General features: G+C 39.4%; 2 protein-coding genes across 3 annotated transcripts; both read right to left on the minus strand.

Moving 5' to 3' along the window:
* Positions 1–23: 23 nt before the first annotated feature.
* On the minus strand, positions 24–20,078 carry LOC103951841 (endoribonuclease Dicer homolog 2). Of its 2 annotated transcripts, none has more exons than XM_048577282.1 (24): positions 19,941–20,078; positions 19,504–19,602; positions 13,919–14,096; positions 13,715–13,828; positions 13,074–13,208; positions 12,773–12,857; positions 12,603–12,667; positions 12,040–12,180; positions 11,636–11,764; positions 11,426–11,555; positions 11,227–11,326; positions 10,746–10,941; positions 10,499–10,659; positions 10,070–10,288; positions 9,762–9,973; positions 9,391–9,665; positions 8,865–9,298; positions 8,597–8,700; positions 8,001–8,197; positions 7,187–7,396; positions 6,575–6,824; positions 1,308–1,468; positions 702–980; positions 24–587 (listed from the first exon to the last, which is right to left on the minus strand). In XM_048577282.1, the coding sequence occupies exons 2-24, from the start codon at positions 19,560–19,562 to the stop codon at positions 228–230; spliced, it is 4,194 nt and encodes a 1,397-aa protein (XP_048433239.1). In that variant the 5' UTR covers positions 19,563–19,602; positions 19,941–20,078; the 3' UTR covers positions 24–227. The 2 variants fall into 2 exon arrangements, with proteins under 2 accessions (XP_048433239.1, XP_048433238.1); XM_048577281.1 differs by lacking the exon at positions 19,941–20,078 and adding an exon at positions 19,763–19,814.
* A 1,179-nt stretch (positions 20,079–21,257) lies between these two features.
* On the minus strand, positions 21,258–24,560 carry LOC103932476 (peptide chain release factor PrfB1, chloroplastic). The gene is made up of 7 exons (XM_009342098.3): positions 24,350–24,560; positions 23,842–23,913; positions 23,492–23,712; positions 23,008–23,211; positions 22,382–22,597; positions 21,942–22,128; positions 21,258–21,746 (listed from the first exon to the last, which is right to left on the minus strand). Exons 1-7 carry the CDS (start codon positions 24,525–24,527, stop codon positions 21,457–21,459), a joined length of 1,368 nt encoding a protein of 455 aa, XP_009340373.2. The 5' UTR covers positions 24,528–24,560; the 3' UTR covers positions 21,258–21,456.
* Between the last annotated feature and the right edge of the window lie 271 nt (positions 24,561–24,831).

Genomic DNA, 24,831 nt, shown 5'->3' on the forward strand with positions numbered 1-24,831 from the left:
TGGACAGATCGAGTATGTCAATATTTTAACACAAAGCAGTAGAACAATTGCATTAATTCACCAACGACCGATCCATAACATATAATCCATCCGCCAATTCTTGCCCAGTTACAGCGCCGCTACTGCACCTTTAAGAAGTTATAGTACCTCTAAGAAGATACATACCATAACTTTAGACATGCCTACACTGTTGGTTCTCCAACGCATTATTATAGCAGTACAACTGTTCATGAATTTCTTGCAAGCTGTGTAGTTTCTTTCAAGGACCTCAAAACCTCCTTGCAGGCTAATTTCAATGCCGTCTTCTTATTAGAAGCTGTTGATGTATGCTTGTACGTGAACCCATTAGCTTCGACCTCTATTGTAATGGCAGCCACACCGTTGTGGGAAGTCTTCACGGGTTTCTTCATGTCATAATGCATTTTCTGGCAATGTTCGTTCAACTCTCTTACAGGATGGAGCTTCAACGTCTCTGGAGTAATCAAGGGCTGCAAGAGAGGACTTATACTTTGAAAGACAATCTTCTTATCATATCCAGAATCAACATAAATTGCCCCTGCTAGAGACTCGACAACATCTCCAAGTACCTGTCATCAAGAAGGGGAAAAATATAAGACCATCATGTCAGACAGAGAGTTGCAAAAAGTTCTCCTGTAGAATACATTAATGCATAGATATAAATATATAGGCGGATGACTAACCTTGGGGAATGATGTCTCAGATTCCCATCCAAAAGTCGATTCCGTAGATAACCTCTCAAAGTTTTCAATTGTGTAAACTATATCTTTGTGCAGTTTGTGTGAAGCATGCAGAATGTGCTTGTACAACTCAGCCTTAATAGCAGAGCGAGCATAACAGTCGTTGTTCACAGAGGCGGACCTCATATCAGTTAAGATTCCCGGTGACATCCCAGGATACTCATTGTACAAATATATAGTGATCAGATAATCTAACACAGCATCCCCGAGAAATTCCAGCCGCTGCACAAGAAATAATATACTGTTGAGCAGAACAGATGATAGAGGATGAAAGATTGCAGGTCATGTAAAGGAACATGTGACCTATGAAATAAGATGCATTATGGAGACTCGGAAAAACTGTTTAAGCAGTGCTGAGCACAGAAAACCGCTGTCAAATGCAGCAGATTACTATCATGTAATGTAATGTAGCATTAAAGTATTGAAAAGACGATTCAAAGAAGTTGAAACGAAGTAAAAGTATGCACTGTTATCGTGTGAGCATATCCCACGTGAGGAGGTTGGCATTCAGTTACAAAATAGTAATACCATGTATAAATTTCACTGTACCTGATAACATCCTGGAATTTCGGGAAGCATGTACGAACCATGGGTTAGTGCCTCAACAAGAAGAGAAGGATCACGGAATGAGTAGTTCAGTAAGGACTCTAAATGTCCGACATTGACAAGCTTCTCCGGTTGCAGTTGGAAGTGCCTCTCGCATGGTATATGTGTTAGATCTAGTCCTTCAGTTCATCTGCTCCATCAACTGCACTGCAACATTCCCTGACAGCAGCACATGTGGAATATAATCTGGACAGCAAGCATCTGCTCCATCAACTGCACTGCAACATTCCTGACAGCAGCACATGTGCTCTGATGTGTGCAGCATGGACAGTAAGCATGCGTGGAATACAACCTGGATAGCAAGCACGCCACATTAGTTTATTGTGTGTACATTAGTTTATTGTGTGTGCGTGTGTAAGATGTATATAAAGCAATCAGATTGAATAATAAAGATATGATATCAATTCATCATGGTACACAGAGCTCTCTAAGTCCAACGACATCGATCCAATATTTTTTTTTTTTTTTTTTTCTCCCATCTACTATCTTTCATTATGTCGTCTGATACTAGCAGCAACAACACAACCATCCCGTTTTCCTCCGCCATGACCACCATCGTCAACATCAAACTCGATCGAACTAACTACCCATTGTGGTTAGCCCAGATTCTTCCTATCTTGAGGAGTCGTGATCTAATGGGGTACGTAGATGGCTCCTGTGTTTGTCCTCCTATGAATCTTCCTGGAAATACTGCAGTCAATCCGTCGTATATTACCTGGATGCAACATGATCAAATGATCCTCAGCTGGATCAATGGCTCGCTCACAGCTTCTGTGTTGTCAACTGTGGCAAGCAAGCGCACGTCTCGAGCAACTTGGGAAGCTTTGGAGCAGCGCTATGCATCATCCTCTCAGAATCGAATTCTGTTTCTGCGCAACGAACTGTTGCAAACCAAAAAAGGTGACCTTTCAATTGCTGATTTTCTTGACAAGATGAATTCTATTTCTGACAACCTAGCCCTAGCTGGCAAACCAGTTGAAGAGGATGAGCTTGTTCAGATTATTCTCAATAATCTTGGACCTGTTTTTGAAATGACCGTGAATGCCGCACAAGCACGTGATTCTCCTATCACGTATCCCACTCTAGAGTCTCTCCTTCTCACCACTGAGAGAAGGATGGCGGAGCAAACTGTTCAAGTGACAGACACTACTCCCGTTAATGTGTATGTGGCTGCAAGAGGACGTGGTGGACGTCTTCGAGGTACTGGGCGAGGCGCTGGACCGTCCAACCGTGGTCCCTCTGTAAATCAGAGAGGGTTTGTTTCTCGCAACAACAATGCCCACAGACAACAATCCGCTGCAAGGTCTGTTTCCTATGGTGGTCGTATAACTTGTCAAATCTGTGGAAGAGAAGGGCATCCCGCCCTTGATTGTTATCATCGCATGAATGCAGCCTACGAAGGTCGTATTCCAACCAACCGTCTAACAGCTATGGCTTCATCTCCAACCACACTGAATCGTCAGCAAAATGGCTCCTGGTTACTTGATACTGGGGCAAACGCCCATATTACTCCTGAGCTACAGAACCTTGTCAATCCCAAGGAGTATAATGGTAATGAAAACATTGGTGGAGTAGGTAATGATACTGGTCTTTCTATTGCACATTCTGGTTCAAATCAAATCATGACTGACTCTTGCTCATTTAAACTTAACAACATATTACATTGTCCTTCGGCCTCCACCAGTATAATTTCTGCCCATCGTTTTACACTTGACAATAGCTGTTCTATACTAATCTTTCCACATTTCTTTCTTGTTAAGGACCTCAAGACCCGGAGGACGCTTTTCCGAGGGAAGTGTGAGAATGGGTTATACCCATTTCCTAATGGCGGTGGATCATCCAATCATCCCGTTCTAGCGTGTTTAGGAGTCCGAGTGTCTGCACAGAAATGGCATGATCGTCTGGGCCATTCTGCGTCTAAAATAATCAAATCTTTAATTTCCAATAATCAAGTGCAAATTAGTGGCACCTCTGCTGTACGTTTCTGTCATTCGTGTCCATTAGGCAAGAGTACCAAATTGCCGTTTCAAGTTTCAGAGTCTGTTTCGCAATTCCCTTTAGATCTTTTACATTCGGATGTTTGGTGTTCACCCGTTATTTCAAATGAAGGATATCGTTATTACTTATTGTTTGTCGATGATTTTTCCAAATATTCTTGGATTTTTCCAATGAAAAATAAGTCTGAGGTGTTCCAAATATTTTTAAAATTCAAAACCAAGGTTGAAAACATGTTTCAGCGTTCTATCAAGCTTCTCCAATGTGATGAAGGAGGAGAGTATAAGAGTAATGCTTTTCGAGAGTTTTTAGATAAACATGGCATCTCACAAAGGTTTTCTTGTCCCAAACACCCAGAACAAAATGGTCTTGCAGAAAGGAAACATCGTCATATTGTCGAAACTGCCATAGTCATGTTGTCTCATGCTGCTGTTCCCTCAAACTTTTGGCCTGATGCGTGTCAAACAGCCACCTATATCATCAATAGGTTGCCTACTCGTGTTCTGTCGAATAAGTCACCTTATGAAAAATTGTTTACAAGAACACCAAAATATGATTTTTTTAAAGTCTTTGGGTGTAGGTGTTTCCCGTGGCTGAGACCCTACACACAACACAAACTTGAGGCTAAGTCCAAATCATGTGTTTTCTTAGGTTATTCGCTAGATCATCAGGGGTACAAATGTTTGGATGTATCTACACGACGAGTTTACTTGTCTCGCCATGTCCTCTTTGATGAGGACTCTTTTCCATTCAAGGATATCACACTTCAAAAGGAAAGCGTCCATGCCACAGGTAGTTCTCCTTCATCTGATCTCTTATTTGTTTTCCCTTCCTTATCTCCATCACACTCCCCAGTCATCGCCTCTCCTAGCACTGCCCAACTTCTTTCCCATGATCCTCCCCCAACAAATATAACTTCTTCTGTGGATTCCATAGCCAACCCTAGTGTGCCTCCTGTTCTCAACCCTGATATTGTGCCCTTAGAAATGCCCAATGAGCAAGAACTTATCAGTGAACCTGAACAGCAACCGGACCTTAGTTGTGCACCTAATCCCGTACATCACATGCAAACACGCTCCAAAGCTGGCATCCAGAAACCTAATCCCAAATATGCTTTGCATGTTGTCACCACTGATACACCTGTTGAACCTACGTCCTTTAGTCAAGCCGTGAAACAACAGGAATGGCGAAATGCTATGGTCACAGAATTTAATGCCTTACAGCGTTCTGGGACGTGGAATCTTGTTCCCTACAAACCTCATATGAATTTGCTCCCAAACAAGTGGGTTTATAAGATTAAACGACATGCAAACGGCTCCATCGACCGATATAAGGCACGGCTAGTTGCCAATGGGTTTCATCAGCAACATGGCGTGGATTATGGCGAAACGTTCAGTCCAGTGGTCAAGCACAGTACCATTCGATTAGTACTTAGTCTTGCAGTCTCAAATCAATGGCCAGTTCGTCAACTTGACGTTCAGAATGCCTTTTTACACGGGTATCTAGCGGAGGAGGTGTATATGAGGCAGCCTGTTGGGTTTGTTGATTCCCAATACCCACATCATGTATGCAGGTTACAACGAAGCTTGTACGGTTTGAAACAAGCACCGAGAGCTTGGTTTCAACGTTTCTCGGATTTCCTGCTTCATTTGGGTTTTCAGGAATCTAAGTGTGATTATTCGTTGTTTGTCTTCAAGCAACAAGGTGTTTATTTACTTCTGTTGATTTATGTCGATGATATATTACTTACAGGCAATCATCCACAACAAATGCATCGTTTAATCCAGCAGCTACGCACATTATTTTCAATGAAAGACTTGGGGCCTCTCCACTATTTTCTGGGTGTGGAAGTCTCCTCTTCGCATAATCTGATGCATCTTAGTCAAGCAAAGTATGCATTGGATCTTCTGAAGCGGACCAATTTTCTTGATGCCAAGCCTATTTCAACGCCCGTCTGTGCAGGTCAGAAACTCAGTCTACATGAGGGTGATCCACATCCTGATCCTTACACTTACAGAAGTGTTGTGGGGGCCTTACAGTATCTTACGATCACACGTCCTGATCTTTCATATGCCGTTAATCAAGTGTGTCAGTTCATGCATGCTCCTACTACAACCCACTGGATGGCTGTGAAACGCATTTTACGGTATGTTAAATCTACCTACGCACAAGGTTTGTTGTACAAACCTGGCAGCATGCAGCTCAGTGCGTTCTCAGATGCAGACTACGCAGGAGATCCTGATACACGCCATTCTACGGGAGGTTATGGTATATATTTGGGTTCGAACCTCATCTCCTGGAGTTCCAAGAAACAAAAGACGGTCTCCCGATCAAGCACCGAGGCTGAGTATAGGCAACTGGCCTATACAGCAGCAGAGATTTCTTGGCTACGCTCTTTGTTTCATGATTTACAGTTGCCTTTTCTTTGTCCACAACTATGGTGTGATAACATTTCATCGATAGCTTTGGCATCTAATCCTGTTTTCCATTCCCGCACCAAACACCTCGAGGTTGACTATCATTTCGTACGTGAAAAAGTGGTGCGTGGTGAGCTTATTGTAAACTTTATTTGTTCACAAGATCAAGTGGCTGATATATTCACCAAAGGTTTGTCGTCATCAAGGTTCAAGACTCTGGTTTCCAAGCTTCCAGTTGTGTCCCGTCCTCTCAGCTTGCGGGGGGATGTTAGATCTAGTCCTTCAGTTCATCTGCTCCATCAACTGCACTGCAACATTCCCTGACAGCAGCACATGTGGAATATAATCTGGACAGCAAGCATCTGCTCCATCAACTGCACTGCAACATTCCTGACAGCAGCACATGTGCTCTGATGTGTGCAGCATGGACAGTAAGCATGCGTGGAATACAACCTGGATAGCAAGCACGCCACATTAGTTTATTGTGTGTACATTAGTTTATTGTGTGTGCGTGTGTAAGATGTATATAAAGCAATCAGATTGAATAATAAAGATATGATATCAATTCATCATGGTATCAGAGCGGGTTGTCCTCGTGTGAAGCCAAACGGCCACACGCGCTCCACGTCACCCAGTTGTTGTCCACGTGTAGGCTTGAAAATCCGCCATACGTGCGGGGGCGTGTTGAGAGTTGTCCCACATTGGTGAGGGACAAGGTTTGCCATGTGCTTATATGGTCTTGGGCTACTCCCCATATTGCCAATTGGTTTTATGGTGGAACCTCAATTTCATCAATATGGACAAAATCCACCTTTATACCAACCCAATTCATGAAATATATGGCAGCTACTTCCCCACCTGTGCTAAGAAATGCACCAATTAGTGCTTCAACCACATCAGCAACACTCTTACTTTTGACCTTCCGTCTTTCCCTAGTGTAGATCTTTCTTCCGTCATAAAGCAACTCCTCATATAGTAAATAACTTCCAGAATAATCTCCAGGTATAAACCACTCTTTTGGGTCAAAACTCTCGTTACGAATAAAGCCCTACAACATCAAACGAATGGCAAACAAGTCATAAATACAGCAAGTGATTTATCAAAAAACAGACAAAAATTGAATTTGATGTCATGAAGGAAACTTGAAACAGCACAATGAGGGTTTTAGTATCTGGAGCTGTAGAATGAAGAAAGTTGGGGTTCCACCATAAAACCAATTGGCAATATGGAGAGTAGCCCGATCTCTTATAAGCCCATGCAAGGTCCCTCCTCTCATCAATGTGGGACTCATTCTCAACATAGAATTGATTTATTTATATATCCTGGTAATACTTTATGCATCCTTTCAGCACAACTAACGGAAATAAAATGATGGAAAATACTAACAGCAGCAGAATAGAGAAATATTACCGGAAGTTTGTGGTCACATCCAAGCCTGCAAAGGGCAGCATTGGAAATTATCTTCTCCTTCTTTAAACTAAGAAGGCCTTCATGATTGTTCTGATATGTTTTGAAAAGTTGCTGACTAGCAGCATATTTAAGAAATGAATCTCCAAGAGCCTCCAAGGATTCCAAATGGTAATTCTCTTGACATTTTTTTGTTGTAATAGCTTCCAAGACCTACGTATAGATATCAGATAGCACCAACATGTAATGTTCAGAACCACAATGAAACCAAATATATCAATAGTACAACGATAAACTCCCAGGTGAGAACTGACTAACAAAGCTATAAATAAAACAAAAATTATAGTTACGGACCACATTACCACAACTTTATTGAAAAATTGTGCAGTAAAATTAAAATTAAAATTAAATTACGAGTCCAACTGTGTGCCATATTCAAGTGAAAAAGTACCAATACTACATGTATTTGCAAAGACTACACAAGTTTCCTGATAGACATTCTACCATCCAGATGTTTTACTCAAACTTTGCTCCATTATACTCGTTCCATGTCAATACTATGAAAACATATGAGTCATACAGCCACCAAGAACATATCAGTTTATAAATTTACTCACGCCTTTACCAAATTAATTGCAGAGCCACAAGCAATGATCAAGTTCACTTATTTCAAAAAAACACTAAGTCGCTTATGTCAAGAAAACACTAAGCCAGAAGTGAAAGGGAAAACAATCTAGCAGACCAACAAATTCATCAAATTAGAGAAAAGTCACAAACAATATAGTATTTTCCCCCTCAAAACAAATTAGTATAATACCTTAACGGTTGGAATGATAACATTTTGTGTGCAATGATCCAAAACAATCCTTTTCAAGCTGGCAGCAATAAGTAAAGCCTCAAGTTGATGCATGATTGAAGGAACAAATGAGTATGAATATACACTGCTGATTGATATAGGTGACATAATTATAGAACAAAATTCAGGCGGCAATTCAACAGATGTATGACTCGATTCTGCAAAGAAAAAACACGTTAAGTTTATTACTCAACAAGAAATAAGCATGAAAACAAGAATGGGATCCAATGGACAAAATCTCAACACTGATACTATCAAAAAAATTTCCAACTTTAACTCATTCTTATGAAAAACCGATATGAATTGCCCCATATATTCCTTTTGGTTTCATACATGAAATGTTATGCAACATTGCAACAACATTGTGCTCTTTATACGATCAAAAAATATTGCTCGTTATTATAGAACTTAATCAAAATAGGCATTGTAAGTTTTTTATGCAAAATCCACTGATTTTCAAAGCAATAAAGAAAAGCATGCATGTCATTTTCCTGCAAATCTCATCATACACTTAGCATGGCTATCGACATGAGAGTAAAAAAATTAGAATATCTGACCTTTTTCTTTCTGTTGTCTGCACCTTTGTAGATAATTTTGCACCTGGAAAATTCGTCTCCCTTTCAGTAGCAATTGTCGATCAAAATACATGTTGATCTTGTGTCTACAATAAGAGAAACATTTTGAGTTACTCATAAATGGCTGGGATACAATGTTAGCACACGTAGTTCATCATGTTCTTTTCTTGTTGCATGCATCATTTAAGTTCTTGGATACACAAGCTCATCAATGGCAACAAATTCACAAGGATACAACAAAAGCACATACTTTTCTTCGTAGTATTTCTTATACGTAAGAGCTCTGCCATCCCTGAGCTTAAGAAGTGAGTTTCCATTCAAGTTACTCAACAAACCAGTGATGCAATATATGGTACCATTATGAGGGGTACAAACCAAAGAATTCTGGATCATGCATGTACAAACCAAACCCTGTTTGGTATGTACCAAACGGGAACAACCGTTATGCGTTGAACAATTTACATGATCCTTGGAATATTCTTCAGATGCAAATAACACAGATGTAACACATCTCCAATCAATGATCACAGCTTCCTGATGTATTCTGGTCCCCGGGAGTAAAAGATAATCAATCCCAACATTTCCTCCCGAACAAAGTCCATCTAAAACTTTTCCCAGCTTATTCAAATTGTGATCTATTAGAATTCGAAAAATTGTGATTTGGAACCTTCTACACAGAAGTACCTACAAATAAAGTCATATGAACATGATAACACGTCAGTTAATCTCATGCATCATATAATACTAAAAGAGCAGTAGAGAAATCAAAACAATACCTGTTCTGAATGTAGATGAATTTCTCCAACATATTTAAAGTTTACTGTTAAACTACCTCTGCCGACTTCCAAGTCAAAATGCATATTTGCAATATCGCAATCAAGCTCACACCTCATACCAAGTACAATATTATGAACTGGAATATCATATTCAAAATTCTGATTCAGCTCAATTAAGTAGCAATGATACAATATACTAGGATCATTTGAGCAAAAGGGCTTGACTAATTCAATTGGAACATAGCTGCACTGTACATCATCATACGGTTCCGACCCTGCACACAGCCCAATTAGAATTTGTTAAAAAACATACTAAAGTTCAAAACGATATTAGAAGCTAAGGATGGGCAAGTAAAGGTTAGAGAAGTTACCAAGCTCTTGTGTGCCTTCTTCCTCAACAATATCTGGAACAAGATTATCCGTTAAGGCACCAATTTTGTGAAGTTCCTTGCAAGCTTCAAAGCATGCAAGTTGCTTCAAAATTTTAACATCTCCTTTTACATGAACATCAGGTATTGGACAGCTCTTGGGAAGATGCAAAGTGCAAGTCTCCTTATCCCATCTTGGAGCAGGTTTAAAATATCTGAAAAATAAATTAAAAAATAAAAATAAATCATCAGAAAAATCAATTAATAGAGTACATAGCAGCACTAATTACAGAGTGTTTCACTAAACTAACCCATCAGAAGGGAGCCTTGAGCAATAGAAGTACACCAATCCAATAGAGGAAGCAAGGCTCAAGCTTGCTCCAGTACTTTCAACACGATAAAAGTCATCATCCTGCAAATCAATTTCCAAAGGTGTGCAGGGAAGAGAAGAATGGCGTAAGGACTCCTTTCTCATTATAGCTCCACTAGCAAGATAATTTTGTACTCGAGAATGTGTACTGGAATCACCACTGCAGACAAAAATAATTAGCCATAGTACTAGGAACTGATCCTAGAAGAATTGGCCTAAACAGTCAAACTAAATATGAATTCACTAAAGGAGAGAGTAGAATATGAATTTTCTTGCACAAACAAAATTATGGTCAAGTTTCATTAGGGCAACAAATACATCTATAGAAAAATTAGGGAAGAGATTAATTTCAGACAGACTGAACAATTACCTTTTCAACATTAACACATAATCAGAGTTTTGCATCCTTGCACGACCTTTAGACTGTATGAAGCTAGAAACAGTGGAGGAAGGATCAAATCTAATGACCAAATTACAGCTTTGAACATCTAACCCCTCTTCAAGAATCGATGTTGCAACAATGATATTCACCTGAAACATATACATTTTCCAAATCAAACATGGAAATTGGTAAGTGACAAGGTATTGTGATTCAGAAAGGACAAAAGTAAGCATACCATGCCCTTACGGAATTCTTCAACAATTTCGTTCTGCCTTTTTCTGGTTTGGAATTGCACCGCACTGTTATTTCCCGCAATGTACTTTGTCTTCCAGTCATTGAGTTTAGGCAAAAATGTACTAAATAATGATTCGATGACAACAGCTGCTATGACCCTTTCAACAAAAACTATACATCTCAAATCCTTTAAGCCCCTGGGTTTTAATTGTAATAAAAAAAAGTCAGTACATCTAATGTTTAACTGAGTAGCAGAAAACGTACCATATTCAACTGTATACTATATAATATATAATGTATAATATATATATATATATATATATATGTTTACGTGAATTTGAGAGTATGTGGCAATTGATTTACCAAAAAAAGGAACAGTGCATTCCAAAGGACATCTTGATCTTAAAAGAACGAATCTTAAGAGATTCAAAACCATTCTACATATATTCAAAAACATAAAAGGTCATTCACGTCAAGTCAACCTGTATTCGTGAAGCAATTGGATGAGACAGACAACTTTTGAAGTCAGAAGCCCCTTATCCAAATCGTATGTAACGTCATTCGCAATAGTCCACTTTCGATCTGAATGAAAGGTGTAAAAGAAAAGGAAAGACGGAAATAATGTAAGCATCAATTACAGATCAAATTCTACACAAGTAGCCAGATGAACAATAGACATACCAGATGGTACAAAAGATGCAAACGCCTGGTAAGCTTCAGAACTGAAGTTTCTCACAATATTCTCGCCCAACACATCCAGTTTCCCCCATGAAAACAATTCATTTTCTTTCTGGGAAAAGAACGAAGCAGCCTGTTCCTCAAATGCAAATCCATTAGTCTGTCACTCATTTCAGTGACAACTAGAACAGAGCCAGGGAAATTGCTTAATACCTTTAAAGCCAGCCAAACACCAAGCTCTTCCAAACAAAATGTTAAAGCTGAATATAATTTCTTCATCTTATTGATTATGGATTGTGATGTAGATTGACTGAGATCCAAACTTTCTAGTGACAGTTCATGCTGAGAAGAAATAGACCAATAATTAGTACCGTAGTCTGTCAGACAAACATTATACTGCCTTTCAAATTTGAAAAAAAAAAATACACCCTTTAACAAAATCGCAAAGAGACAAACATTAGGCACATAACACTCCACCTCCTAGGAAACAGAAGAGAGGAAATGCAGCATAAATGTCCATTCAAGTTTTAAATTACAGAGGACGGTGCAAAATTACTTCCCCATAAAAACAAATTTTTCAATGCCAACATCTTATCATAAAAAAATTTGATGCATACCTTTTCTTTCAAAGCATTCAACTGGGTTATTATATTTGCAACCAAGCCACATGGAATCTCGTCATGCCTGTAATATTTGAACTTTGTAGTTGAATGTGGTATAAACTCAGCAAGCACGGATTCACTAGCACATGTATACACCTTGAACCACCAAGACGAAGCAGGGGAAGCAAAGGGTTAGTAAATTTAAAGAATGTTAAAGCAAATGATATATTAAACTCACAGTTAAAAGATAAAATATTGGAAAATAATTCACAATGAAAAGTAGATATTCTTGTATGAGAAAAACTGAAGAAAGAACAAGAAAATGTCTACAGAGAACCATGATAATACAACTAATTATAACAGAATTCTCTAACAATGACATGGTTAAAACATGCATGTGTTCTCTACACATCTAGACAAACACTCCTCACGCTTGTAAAATTTAAACTTCTGTCAGTCTACCATTGTTCCCAAAAGCTTTAAAGAACAATTATCACACAGAAATACGACACCAAGAAAGGGATGGAGAAGTGGGGGAGCTAAAAAAGAGAGGTTTTCCTGAAATAAACAGAATCGACCTTTGAATTCATCAGGGTCTCAAGTTCATCAATTATTTTCCAATACGATGACTCTGAATTTCCACCTATATCAAAAGAAAAGTTATACATGGATAAAATTAAACAGAATAAAAGGACAAGCATTGGATATTGCAATAAATGATATGATAAATTATTTTGTAAGGCATTACCTTTTGATTTTATGGGGGAAGCAGTCATTCCAAATATTCTTGGAAGTTCAGATTCACCGGAATGTAGCTCACGATGAAAGAAGTCCTGCACATCAGACAATCCTTCAAGTATTACAGCAAGCCTTTTTATTACAACAATCTCATGATGAAGAAGCCACACAAATAATGTACAGAAATAGTCTGCCAAGTTTAGTGACCACAGAACTAATATTAAACAATTAATCAACTCTCAAGCAGGTTTCCTTTGAAGACGCTGTAATTATTTTGGCAATGAACAAATACCTAATGATAAACGGCTCACCTTCATTATGCAAGCATAGTCGTGGTTACCCCTGGCATGATGGCACTCATCAAAAATTAAAACCTTTATCATGCTTAGTTTGAAGAAGCTATGCCTCAAATTACTAAGCAATATTGCAGGAGTCATCACAAGCACCTGTAATTATAAAGCTGAAAGTTAAAGAACACTTGTTTTTCATCCGTTAACGAATATCACACAATTGTTTACTCCTGAGTGATGAGACTAAAAAACACACGTTTGACAGGTGCAAAATAGAAAACTATTAGTGCTGATGCATTTACATGTATCTTGAAGATTTGGGAGGCTTGCTTACCAATTGCTCCACATAAACGGTCATTGTGTTTTTTTTTTAATCAGACACTTTGAGAATTTACAAAACATGTTCTTGCCACTTGTGCAATAGAAGTTTTTTATTTTTATTTTTTATTTTTTTTATTTTACCGCCATAGTGCATTTAGAATAATCAGATGCCTTTGGTCATGAAACAGTTTTCAATGACATAAAATTTGGGAACAACACAAAAACATGAAACAAATCAAGAGGTCACAGGTATGAAGTTTGAAATTAAAATCCAAAATGAATAAAATAAATGAAGCAGATTAAAGCATTGTGTATTAAAAAGACAAACAAAAAACTCCTACCTCATATTGTTCTAATTGTTGCTTCCACATATCCGCATCCCAGAAGTCGACTCCCATGTCTCCCCAATACATACCCACTTTCAAGTCGGTGTGCATTTTCACAGCTTCAGCTTGCTAGTATTAAAAGACACAGCAAGAATCTCATAGAGTTGAGATATGCAAGTGGTAAAACTAGTTATATAGAGTGAGTTAGTAGGTGCATACTTGTTTGACCAAGACAACTTTAGGAACCAAGAAGACGGCAATGAAAGGAGAAGGCTTGCGGAGCAAATAAGCGTAGCTGCGGAGAAGCATAATGGCAATCAGAGTCTTTCCAGAGCCAGTCTCCAAGAACACTATGGTGTTCTTCTTAATTGCTGCCTCTAATGCTTCTAGCTGGTAACTGCAAACAATCACGAAACATAACAGACAGGTTCACCAAGCCTTCATATTTGAACAAATTTCCTTCTTTTACAACAACGCCAACCGAAAAATCAATCGCAATCACCGTTTGATGTGAATGAAATTTTAACATTTAAAAAGAGCAAAAGAAAAATAAAAATAAGACAAGACCTGTTGAAATCCTTGTATTAATTATACATTCACTCCATGCTTTGATGCTCCACATGCAGTGCAGAATCCCAGTTGGCAAGCATGGGTGTATCTGCCATGTATTAATTATACATCCACTCCATGCTTTGATGCTCCACATGCGGAATCTCAGTTGGCAAGCATGGGTGTACCTGCCATCACTACAATCAAAGGAAAGACAGCAGGGAAGAACATTTTAATATTGCTGAATGTGTGCAGTTGCTGAGTGTGGTGTCGGTATAAAGGTTTCTCCACATGTAGTATAGGTGAAAAGCTTTAACCTCATTGTATATAAGTTGGCCTTCCCCATAAGGCTTTAATTTAATTCATCGGAAATGTATGAAAGTTCAAATCAGTAGGAAATCAACTCTTCCTACATACACACACTTCGTCATTTTTAGATGGTATCAGAGCACCTTCCTGGTGCCTGAAACACTTCCGCTCGATCTCGTTGTTCATCATGAGTGACGAAGAAACTCCTAAACACAAACCACAACTCACAACAACAATGGACATCACTGATCCATTCTACATCCATCACTCGGATCACCCGAGTCTACACCTTGTTTCCAAACCATTGGATGGTGACAATTATTCCACATGGAGTCGTGCGATGACAATCAGCCTCAGCGCCAAGAACAAGCTCGGTTTTGTGGATGGTTCGATAGAAGCCCCGCCAAAAACCGACGCCAAATATTCTCTTTGGAAACGGTGCAATGATATGGTCCTCTCATGGGTCGTTAGTTCTGTTGGTAATGATCTGATGAGCAGTGTCCTATACACGGATTCACCTTCTGAGATATGGGAGGATTTGAAGGAACGTTTCTCGCAAGGAAACGTTTCTCGCATTTTTCAAATTAAAAGAGAGATCATTGAACATCGACAGCGTCAACGACCCATATCGGCATACTATACCAAACTCAAAGGACTTTGGGATGAACTAGCGTCCTACAACACCATCCCAGCCTGCACATGTGGAACGATGAAAGCGATCAATGAAAGAGAACAACAGGAACAGGTTATTCAATTTCTCATGGGATTGGATGACTCTTATTCGGCTGTTCGTGGACAAATCCTCTTAATGCAGCCACTACCAAACATTCGTAAGGTATATTCTTTGACCTTACAAGAAGAAAAACAAAGAGAGGTGGCAGAAGGTGGTGAAAGCAACACTACACATGCCATGCACGTATCCAAGACCAGCTGGAATAAGCAGCCTCGCAAGCCGAATAATGGTGGCAAGGCATACACCGGTAAGGATTTTCATTGTACTTACTGCGATGGAACTACTCATACAGTTGATTACTGTTTCTACCTTCACGGATTCCCTGCTGGCCATAAGTTTCACGGGAAGGACGTAAAACCTCCCAACAAAACCAGGCGCGCAGCAGCAAATAATGCCCACAAAGAAGAGGGCAAGTCGAGCACCACCAAAGAACCTGTTGATTTGAAATTCACAGTGGATGAGATCAACAAAATCAAGGCTATTCTTCGTGGTGATGGTAAAAATCAGTTTTTTGCAAATACAGCAGGTATACCTAATACACAATGCTATTCTTTCTCCACAAACAGTCCAGATTCTTGGATTATTGACAGTGGGGCTACAGATCACATTTCATCTTCTTTCAATTTACACGACAAAAGGAGACCACATTCTTCCTCTGTCAATCTGCCAAATGGGTCACAAGCACCAATTTCTTGTCTTGGTTCAATCAAACTCAATTCAAATTTAAACCTAAAAGATGTCCTTTGTGTCCCTGGTTTTCGAGTTAACCTGATGTCAGTTAGCAAAGTTACTCGGGGATTAAATTGTTTGATCATTTTCTTCCCTACTTTTTGTCTCTTACAGGATTTGGCAACGAAGAAGATGATTGGATTGGGGAAGGAGCGTGATGGCCTGTATTACCTAGTTCCAATCACAGAAAAATTCGTCTTTCGACAAAATAAGCCTGGGGTCGTTGCTGCTTCTGCATCCACATCATCCAATGTCTGGCACCAACGCCTTGGACATCTTTCCACTGGTCCAGCCCGTGTCTTATCTAGTTCCATTCCTGATATCTTTTTTAATTTTGATTCTCATTGTGATGTCTGTCCAGTAGCCAAACAAACAAGGTTACCTTTTCCCTTAAGTTCTACTTCTAGTCTGCAACCTTTCGAGTTAATACATTGTGATATTTGGGGTCCGCATCGTTTGCCATCTTCATCAGGTGCTAAATACTTCTTAACCATAGTTGACGATCACTCCCGATTTACTTGGCTCTTTCTCATGAATTTAAAATCTGAAACACAAGAGAAAATCAAACTATTTTTTGCTTATGTCAACACTCAATTTCAGCGTCAAGTTAAACAAGTACGCACTGATAATGGCGCAGAATTCATATCCATGCGTTCATTTTTTGCCAACTCAGGTACTGTTTTTCAACATACTTGCCCACACACACCTCAACAAAATGGGGTGGTGGAGCGTAAACATCGACACCTCCTTAATGTAGGTCGCGCACTCCGTTTTCAAGCAAACCTTCCTCTCAAATTTTGGGGAGAAAGTCTTCTCACTGCCACTTATCTTATCAATCGCACACCCACCATCGTTTTATCAAAAAAAACACCTTATGAAATGCTCTACACACGCCCCCCCACTTACATGCACTTACGGGTTTTTGGGTGCCTTTGCTATGCCACACACACCTCTCCTAAACACAAGTTTGATGCTAGGGCTCACAAGTGTCTCTTTGTTGGTTACCCTTCTGGACAAAAGGGGTATCGTCTCTACAATCTTCACACCCATCAATTTTTTACTAGTCGTGATGTGATTTTTCATGAGCACATCTTCCCTTTTGCTCATCATCCTCTCGACACCCAACCTGATGAAGTTGTGCCCGTCATTCCTCTTTCTCTCACCGATACCATATCAGATTCTTCCACCTTTCCACAAGAACCCTCATCTCCCATCATCTCTACTCCGCACACCTCTCCTCCTTCACCGGCCGAAACTGTCGCACCTCTCTCACCATCACCTGTGTCGCCACCATCACCTGTGTCGCCCTCACCACCACCTGCCCTTGGTCGTGGCCTCCGCCCCAGGCAACCTTCTGTGTTACTAAAGGATTATGATTGTTCACAGGTCACCACGGCGCCTTCCACTTCCGCTTCTTCTTCGCGGTCAGGTACTCGCTATCCCCTCTCTCATTATCTCTCTCCTTCACATTTATCATCATCTCATCAAGTGTTTATCAATAATATCACTCGTAGCATCGAACCTACTTCTTTTTCCCAGGCCAACCTTGATCCTAATTGGCAAGCTGCCATGCAGTCTGAACTTGCTGCACTTGCACAGAACCATACCTGGACACTCACTTCCCTGCCTCCTGGAAAACGTGCAATTGGCAGCAAGTGGGTTTACAAGATCAAATATCGCTCTGATGGCTCCATCGAGCGCTATAAAGCGCGTTTGGTTGCTAAAGGTTACACTCAAATTGAAGGCCTGGACTATTCTGAAACATTCGCACCCGTGGCCAAACTTACCACTGTTCGTTGTTTATTGGCCGTGGCTGCTCAACGCCACTGGCCTCTCCATCAGCTCGATGTCCAGAATGCTTTTCTCCATGGTGATTTGGACGAAGAAGTTTTCATGTCTCCACCTCCTGGACTTCGTCGACAGGGGGAGAACTTGGTTTGTCGACTCCATAAATCCCTCTATGGCTTGAAGCAGGCTTCCCGTCAATGGTTTTCAAAGTTTTCTCAAGCTATTCAACTCGTGGGGTTCAAACAATCAACCGCAGACTATTCATTGTTCACCTGCACTACTGCGCATTCCATTACAGTGGTTCTTATCTATGTTGATGACATGATCATTACAGGGAACAACCATGAGGCCATTCAACGGTTAAAACAATTCCTTCATCATCAGTTTCGTATTAAGGAACTCGGACCTCTCAAATATTTTCTTGGGATTGAAGTGGCTCGTTCACAGCAAGGCATTTCTATCTCACAAAGGAAATATGTTTTGGACATACTGGACGATGTTGGACTATTAGGGGCATGTCCAGTAGATTTTCCCATGGAACAAGACTTGAAGTTAAGGCCAACGGATGGTGAATTATTGAATGATCCAACCAGATATAGAAGGATCGTGGGACGACTCATCTACCTCACCATAACAAGGCCAGATATCACATTTTCTGTCCAAAACCTTAGCCAGTTCATGAACCAACCACGCAAGCCTCACCTTGAAGCTGCTATGCGAATCTTGAAATACCTCAAAGGGACTCCAGGACAAGGTCTATTTTTTCCATCTACAGATACTTTACAATTGAGTGGTTACTGTGATGCTTCATGGGCATCATGTCTAACGACTAGAAGGTCTGTGACAGGTTATTGTGTGTTTTTGGGGAAATCACTTATCTCCTGGAAGACAAAAAAACAACATACGGTTTCACGATCATCTGCAGAGGCAGAATATAGATCAATGGCTGCAATCACTTGTGAACTTACGTGGCTTCGTTATTTGTTACAAGATTTACAGGTCTCCCATGCAGCTCCAGCTCATGTTTACTGTGACAATAAGGCAGCACTACACATTGCAGCTAATCCAGTTTTCCACGAGCGAACTAAACATATCGAATTAGATTGTCACTTGGTCCGAGAAAAGTTACATTCAGGAATGATTGCAACAAAGTTCACACCTTCAAAACATCAGTTGGCCGACATATTTACAAAAGCACTAGGAAAGGCATCGTTTCATTCTCTTCTCAGCAAGTTGGGCGTTCAAAACATTCATGCTCCAACTTGAGGGGGAGTGTTGAAATCCTTGTATTAATTATACATTCACTCCATGCTTTGATGCTCCACATGCAGTGCAGAATCCCAGTTGGCAAGCATGGGTGTATCTGCCATGTATTAATTATACATCCACTCCATGCTTTGATGCTCCACATGCGGAATCTCAGTTGGCAAGCATGGGTGTACCTGCCATCACTACAATCAAAGGAAAGACAGCAGGGAAGAACATTTTAATATTGCTGAATGTGTGCAGTTGCTGAGTGTGGTGTCGGTATAAAGGTTTCTCCACATGTAGTATAGGTGAAAAGCTTTAACCTCATTGTATATAAGTTGGCCTTCCCCATAAGGCTTTAATTTAATTCATCGGAAATGTATGAAAGTTCAAATCAGTAGGAAATCAACTCTTCCTACATACACACACTTCGTCATTTTTAGAAGACCTTCTGGCGAATGGGAGAGGATCAGGGTCAGTGGGTGATTGGGCTCCGTCGATCTCCATGGCAGCTGGTTTTGCAGCTTTTCCCCGCGATATAGCTTCACTGTTTCATAAATAAAAAAATTTGAAAAAAAGAGACAAGAACAAGAACAAAAACAAAAGCATTGATTCGTTAAGAAATCGAAAAGTGAAAAGCAAACAAAGCGAGAATTAAAATTGCAGAGAAAGAAAGAGTGAGCAATGTGATTGAGTTAGCAACTTACAAGAGTAAGTGATGGATCGAATTCTAACAACTTCCCGTGGGCAGAGCCCAAGGGAGGAGGGAGGAAAGGAATGGATTCCAGGATTCCAGGATTCCAAGAGTGTGTTTGTGAATGTGGATTACTTACTTGAGAACTGAATTGAATTTATACGTAGAGTGAGTGAGTCGGTCTCGGTCACCTTTTTAAAGAACTTGCCCAGGAAGTTTTCGGTTCTCATCAAATTATTAGTAGAGAGAGAGTCGAAAACTAAACTTGGAAGGCTATTCTCTAACTTTCTTTGTGGGTCGTTGGGTTTTCTTCTTTCATTCCTTCTTTCTTTCATCGGTAAACAAAATTTGAGCCAACGGGATCCTCTCTCCTGATCCTTTTTGACGAGGATGTTATTAATTCTGTTCGTTAATTGTACATTTTGTAATTAATTTTTGTTAATTACTGTTGTAAGATAGATACACACAATTTACGAATCACTGAAACCTTTGATCCGGATTCAACTTTGAGGACCGAGACCCGTGAGTACCGTACATGGGGAATTTTGGTGAAAAGGGTGATGTGCGTGGGGTGAGTCATTATTTACTGGGCTGTAGGCGTAGCCTGTACTATACACGTCAGATGAACGCACTTTTTTTTTTTTTTTAACAAAAAATATTATTTACACTTATAGTGGACGAGCGATGAACGTACTTTTTCTTTTTCTTTTTTTAACAAAATATATTATTTACACTTATAGTGGACGAGCGATGAACGCATTTTTTTTTTTAACAAAAGATATTATTTACACTCATAGTGAACGAGTTATAATAATATGGTTCAAATTCATTTTAGACGATAATCGAACTTAAAATCGAATACCACTAAACCATGGTATTAGATGGCAAGTGCTTTCACCTTTATCTAAGTCATTTTTCTATTTTCCAATTCAACATTTTTCTATTTTCCAATTCAACGTTTTATATAAATTTTAAAGAAAAATATAATTCTTCTATTATTAAATTTGAAATCTAGAGTCCCTAATTCATTATAATTGCATAAACGTAAACTAATAGATCTTATTTTCCTTTTTCTTATAAAATACTAGAAGATGAGCACACACTTTGTGTGTGAACAATTTCATTTTCTTTTTTGTTTTTAATTAAGGAGTGTGATTAGTTTTTAAAATTTTAAAAAAAATATGAGACATTGATGATAGGATCTCTTAATAAGGGCATATTTTTCTTAATATTACATAATTACCATTTTACCCTCTTTATGTAAATATTGTGCATCAAAAGTGAGGATAAAATAAGAAAAATTGGAATATGATTGTCATTTTCTCAAAAGATACACAATTATTATTTTACCCTCCCTATGTAAGTATTGTGCATCAAAAGTGAGGGTAAAATTGAAAAAAAAAAAAGTGGTAAAAATTTGACAATGAGGGTTCTCTTAATTATTCCAATATCATGAAGAAGAAGAAAAAATATTAGCATTCGATACATACCACTAATGTTCTTGATAATGAATAATAATTGTTAGATCTTTGATTAAAATCCAAAACTCAAGATCTAACGATTAAAATACCGGGAGCACCCAAGATTTTTTGTATGATATGATTCGCTATACTACTTGTTGTTGTCTACCTAACTCGGCTTCTAATTATACAATTCAAGCATTAAGTAGTGTAGATAACTTAGAATTAATTACATGCTGAATTTTAATTAGCTCACTTTCATACTGTATTTGTATTTGAGGTAAGCTTTTATGTAGGGCTCCAAATCACCGTCCATTACCGAAATGATATCCGACGTCTCATGTCCCGTCCTCACGTCCTTGACGAGTTTGTAGGGATGGAACACGTAGTTTCTGATTTGTTGGCCCCATTCTGCCTTCACCACATCTCCTCGTATTTGCTTAATTTCCGACGCCCTTTGCTCCTCGGCAATCACTAACAGCTTGGCTTTCAACCTGGCTAGAGCCTTGATCTTGTTTGCAAGCTGGGACCTCTCCTCTGCATCGCAGTAGCCAAGAAATAGAGGTCATCACAAAGCTCACGTACTTTTTTTATTAAACTTCACAAATACAAAATCAAAACGGGGCCAGAAACTATCATTCTTATACACCGACCAACAAAACTTGATGTAATGACAAGGGAAAATATTTTCACTGGTGAAAACCAACAAAGAAATTATGGGGCTAAGGAAACCTGTGCAGCGAACGGTAACACCAGTGGGGATGTGAGTAATCCGGACAGCACTTTCAATTTTGTTCACATTCTGGCCTCCTTTTCCGCCTGCCCTTGAAAAACTTATGTCCAGGTCCTCTTCAGGTAATTCAACTTTCAAAGACTCTTCAGGTAGAAGAGGCATGACATCAACGCCAGAGAAACTTGTCTGCACACAGCTTCAAGTTAGAACACACAATATAGGATATGTGCGCCCATTCTCTTTCCCTCCCCCCTCCTTCCAAATGTGTGCAACGCCCACTTTCAGTAGTAATTTTTAGCAAACTAGTTATGTACCTAAGGCTGTTCAACTCAACAAGACGTATGTCAACTCTCCGCATATGGAAAACCCTGTTCCCTCATAATCAGTTTCTGTAATTAAATGTTTAATAATTCATAGTTACCAGAAGGTTTATAGATACCTGGCGAAGACCTTTGGCATTAAAAGGGGACTGCCTTACAATGCGGTGTGTTCCTTTCTCCCCCGACAAATACCCATAAGCATAACGACCTTCAACTTCAATTGTCGCGGACTTAATTCCAGCTTCCTCTCCCTGTGATTTCTCAACTACTCGTGTCTTGTATCTCTGCTTTTCTGCCCACCTCACATACATCCTGAGTAACATTTCAGCCCAGTCCTGCACTGAGAATTATCAAAGGTTTAATGCAAGAAAAACATAAACATGTAATTTGTGAACTAACCTGAACACTCTTAAATAACACATAACCATGGAATCAAGCAGAAGTCCACACAAACGATGAATAGGGGATGCTGATGACAAATTCAGTAATTGCTGAAACAAAAGCTTTACCATCCCCGTACAGTATTCTCAAAAGTAGTAAGATAAATTACTTTTGGCCGGGTATGAATGAGATAGATGTGTCTTAATTCCTAAAAGAAATTCATTCATGAGAAATGCAATATGTTTTACTGTAAAATGGCGTTACAGCACCTACATATGCATCTCACAGAATCTAAAATTTCCATCGAACTTATAAGAACCATAAAGGACTAGTTGCTCTTCCTTTGCGCATATGTTCTAATTACCTGTGCATCAGTACCTCCAGCACCGGCTGTAATAAAGATGACAGCACCTTCTTTGTCGTAAGGCCCAGAAAGAAGTTGAGTTAACTCAAACCTATCCATTCCCTTGTTCAATTCTTTGATGATACTGGCAGCCTCTTCAAGAAGTCCATGGTCTATGGAGTCCATCTCTTCAGTTAGCTTGACTATTGTTTCTACATCTTCAACCTACATTGAATGAAATTGATCCACAATGCAATTTAAGAGGAGCTCACTTTCTGATATTCAATATTTGTAAATGAGTATACGTATGCAGAGTAAATTAGTAAAAGATCTCCTACTAGACAGTATGATTTTGTACTCATATTAAAACTGCCCACTTCATATCATCATATCACACTTCAAGCACAACCAATTATCCAGAAAAACAACGACGATGCCATGTCACCCCATAGAAACGATGCGAAAACAATATTCTAAACAGAATTAAAGAAATTTGGGCATAGACCTGTGATTTGAACTCATTCAGCAATTTTATCCTGTCTTTGACATCAGTCAGGGCCGAAAGGTTTTCTTGAGCCTGAGCTCGATCATCCCAAAAGGCAGTATCAGCTGCTTTCAACTCCAAATCAGCAACTTCTTGCTCTAACTTGTGCAGACAAGCAGAGTTTCTTATCTCTTTAATGCGTATTGTGGCAGTTTCTACATCCTTTCTTAAGAAATAAAAATCTGTGAGACATAAGATGAATTAGAACATTGTCAGTGATTGATGTGCAAATGAAAGTAGCACCATCCGTACACCAAGCATGCTCTCATTCAAATCAAACTTGAAAAGCAGTCAAAAGACTCAAAACAGACCTTGCATTGCCCATTCTCTTGCGTCGGTGTTGACCCCGCTGCTTGCTTGGCTCTCCGGCTTCGCCAGTAAAACTGAGTGACATCAAAAATCAACAGTAAGCAATTCGGAATTCATTCTCTACACAGCATATAAACAATATAAATATCAAAAAACAGAAAACTCGAGCATCTAAAGTGTTTTGCTTTCGGTAACGTCCTGTGAAATGCACCACAGTACAACCGTCAAATCGAATTTTTCAAAGATTAAGCATAAGAAATCAAAGCAAGTAGGAACTAGAAACCCAAAACAGAAAATTTCACATGCAAAAACAACTGGAAAGTGGAAGCCCATCAAAAAGTTAATGAGATATATAAAACCAATTGCAAATTTGCAACCACACACTCACAAAAGCGGAAAAATAGTACAAACCCAATATATTATCCCATAAACAAAATTGCAACATAAAGCTCAACAATTGGAAACGCAGAGGCAGAGGGAAATCAAGAAAAGCAGTGCGTGAACTGAAACCTGCAGGACGAAGCGGATAAGAGGTAGAAAGCTGTTTAGAGGAAGGGCAAGTGTAGGAGGAGAAACGGCAAGGAGAGGAAGTGGGCTTTTGCAGTAACAGTGGCAGTTTAGTAATTAGAGACTTCGAGGGACATAAGATGGCCGTTGAGCTGCGCACAGGTCGAAGATGACGCTCCATAGCTGCTGTGCTGCTGTGCTGCTGATACAACAAGTTCAAGCTCTGCACAGAACCAACATAGTTTTACGACTCCAGTACTGTCCAATTGTATGGATAACAGAGAAAACCCGCCTAGCTTGTACGCTGTGGGTGACGTGTGGTGCTGTTCGCACTGTTCGGGACCAAATTGCAATAACGAGTCTTTACTTCGTTTGTTTACATTTTCATCCTCGGAGTTTCGTTTTGATTACGCTTTAGTCCAAATCCGTCTAATAAGTTGGTTTTCCATCCATTTTTGTGCACCTCTTCCACTTTTTCTTTGAAA

This window comes from the organism of the source record quoted next, unplaced genomic scaffold, assembly GCF_019419815.1.
Source record: "Pyrus x bretschneideri cultivar Hongxiangsu unplaced genomic scaffold, Pyrus_bretschneideri_v1 Contig11, whole genome shotgun sequence".
NCBI lineage: Eukaryota > Viridiplantae > Streptophyta > Magnoliopsida > Rosales > Rosaceae > Pyrus > Pyrus x bretschneideri.